This window comes from Lottia gigantea (genome assembly GCF_000327385.1).
Source record: "Lottia gigantea unplaced genomic scaffold LOTGIsca_169, whole genome shotgun sequence".
Classification (NCBI taxonomy): Eukaryota; Metazoa; Mollusca; class Gastropoda; family Lottiidae; genus Lottia; species Lottia gigantea.
Window position 1 is genome coordinate 141,402 of NW_008708117.1, and position 2,713 is coordinate 144,114.

The 2,713-nt window shown below is 37.8% G+C and overlaps 1 protein-coding gene across 1 annotated transcript in view; it reads right to left on the reverse strand.

Annotated features, from left to right (window-relative positions):
• Nucleotides 1-1,275: 1,275 nt before the first annotated feature.
• The window catches only part of LOTGIDRAFT_173715 (hypothetical protein), a gene marked incomplete at both ends in the record, with an annotated part of 2,746 nt that continues 1,308 nt past the window's right edge, over nucleotides 1,276-2,713 (reverse strand). Inside the window, 3 exons of the mRNA XM_009051485.1 lie at nucleotides 1,276-1,631; nucleotides 1,992-2,168; nucleotides 2,557-2,616. Of these exons, the coding sequence (XP_009049733.1) occupies nucleotides 1,276-1,631; nucleotides 1,992-2,168; nucleotides 2,557-2,616 (593 nt within the window). The remainder of the gene's footprint in view (nucleotides 1,632-1,991; nucleotides 2,169-2,556; nucleotides 2,617-2,713) is intronic.

Here is a 2,713-nt window from a genome sequence, read left to right on the forward strand (position 1 = left end):
CATCACGTCGTGCCTTAGACGGGGGGTTGATGGCTCTCTGTATGTTGATGACTTTCAGATGTTTAATGGCTCTACAAACATGCAGACGATTTAGCTGACAATGGATTTAGGTTTTCGAAATCCAAGACCGTCTGCATGCATTTCTGTAAACGTAGAGGATTACACCTTGACCCAGTGCTACGCTTGGACGGTGCAGCCATTCCTGTTGTACAGGAATTTAATTTTTTAGGTCTCACCATTGACAGCAAGCTTTCTTTTCGTCCCCATATTAAAATCCTCAAGAACAAATGTCTGAAAGCCCTCAACATACTGAGAGTCTTATCCAATACTGACTGGGGAGCTGACCTCAAGGTCCTCCTCCGATTATATCGAGCTTTGGTTCGTTCCAAGCTCGATTATGGGTGTCGGCTCGTCAATCCTACATCAAAGAGCTTGATACCATACATCACCAAGGACTTAGAATCCGTTTAGGTGCATTTCGTACAACTCCAGTTGAAAGTCTGTACGTCGAGGCTAATGAGCCCTCATTGAACGACAGACGGGACAGACTTTCATTACAGTACGCCATTAAAATAGTATCTCTACCACCACCATCCTGCTTACCGCCCCGTATTTAGACCTTTCTTTGAGCATTTGTACGAGGCAAAGCCTCGGCTGGTATCAGCCACGACATTATTGCGGACTTCGTAATGACCACAGCTCCACCGTGGTCGATTGCTCTATTTCAGATAGACTTCAGCCTATCGAGCAATAAGAAAACTCAGACAAGCTCTATAGTGTTTCAATCTAAATTTCTAGAACTAAGGTCTAAATATGGGGATTACTCACCTTTCTATACAGATGGATCTAAGGATGGTGATAAGGTAGCAGCCGCTACAGTTACACCATCCGAAGTTCTATCTGTAGCTTTACCATCAGCAGCCTCCATTTTCACAGCAGAACTCATTGCCATTTTACAGGCACTTGTGTTCTTTCAGTCCTCTACATCATTAAAAAAATGTATTATATTTTCTGATTCTTTTTTTTTTCATTACAAGCTATTAATAACATCCAGCTTGTACACCCAATAATCGGGGATATATACAAGCTCTCTAGGCCGAAAAAGGACATTGTTCTTTGTTGGCTCCCCAGTAACATGGATATACGGGGGAATGACATGGCAGATGCGGCGGCTAAGGTTGCTTTGTCACTGCTTGTTTCCCTCTTTTCTTTGCCTTTCACCGATTTTAAATACTGATTCATAGATTTATTGATATTGACAATATTGAAATATTATTAAACTTGACAGTCTCTCTCCTGGGTAGATGCATTAGGGAAATCTTGAAAGGTAAAGGATTCATCGGAAAGCGAGTCAAATAGTAAACATAGCACACTTTCTGGAGCATAAGAGAAAAGAAGACAGCTAGCAGCAGCAATGCATAATTGTTTACATTCAGCTAAAGTGTCAGCTAAATATATATCGATCAATGGTAACAGAAAAACTGTACAATCATTTAAAACAAAAGCCGTCCCACAATCGGTAAAATTTCTATCAATATATTGCTGGTCAGTGCATTCGTCTTCGGTGACGCCACTGAGAGTGGCCGCTTTTTCTTCTGTTACCAATAATATTTTGGATACTAAAAAACAATCTGTAAAAAAGAATGGAAATATAAAAAAGAGGCTTCGTACAGTGGTAGGACAGATAACAATGACACATACTGTAGGTATTATTTATCAGTGGTGTATGTGCTGATTAAGACCAACAATTGACCAATTAAAAAGGCAATTGTTCATTGAACAAAGGGTGATTGCAAGAGGTACTTGTTTCACTAAAAGAATGGTAATTGCTCGCTGAAAGGATGGACTATATTTTTCAACAATATAGACTTTCAAGTAGTGTGATACCACTGAAATTTTCTTTCTCTTCTCATGCACACCAGAGTTAATCAAAATATTATTTTCATTGGTAAATGTTTAATTGCAAAACATCAATATCAAAGTACTCTTACCTTCACAATTACCATTAACTTCAAAGATTCCCAAACTATTACATTTAACATTTCCCATTCCTTTAAATCCTGCATTACAAGTAAATGTGTATTCTGCACCCAATTCTCTTGAAGTTATATTAGTGTCGAGAGTACCATTCTGTATAACTGGGTCGTCTTTACACAGATCCAGTATTTCTGCCAAGTAGAAAAATACATCATTTTGATTAAAATTTGTATCAGCAATACGTACTTGTGGCAACACTAACAGAAACAACTTATACTAAGCTCCAAAATGGTATACATGCATATTATTAAATCATATAAATAACTAATGAAATGGGTTACCGCTTACTGGAAGAATGGTAACTGTTGCATTCAAAGAAAGGTAGTTGCTTACTGAAAGATTGGTAATTGCCTTGGTTGAAATGGGCAATGCTTAACAACAATACAGACGTTCTTATCGGTAACTGTAATAGTATTGTGTTTCGCGCCTGTACTGTTTTCTTCTCATGGACACGAGAGTCTGATAACCGCGAAATATTATTTTAATTGCAAAAAAAACCAAAAAATAACGTAAACTTACTTTCACAATTACCATTAACTTCCCAAATTCCAAGCTTATTACATTTTACTTTTCCCATTCCTTTAAATCCAGCATTACATGTAAAAGTATATTTTGCATCAAATTTTCTTGAAGTTATACTAGAGTCGAGAGAACCATTTGGTATAACCGGATCGGC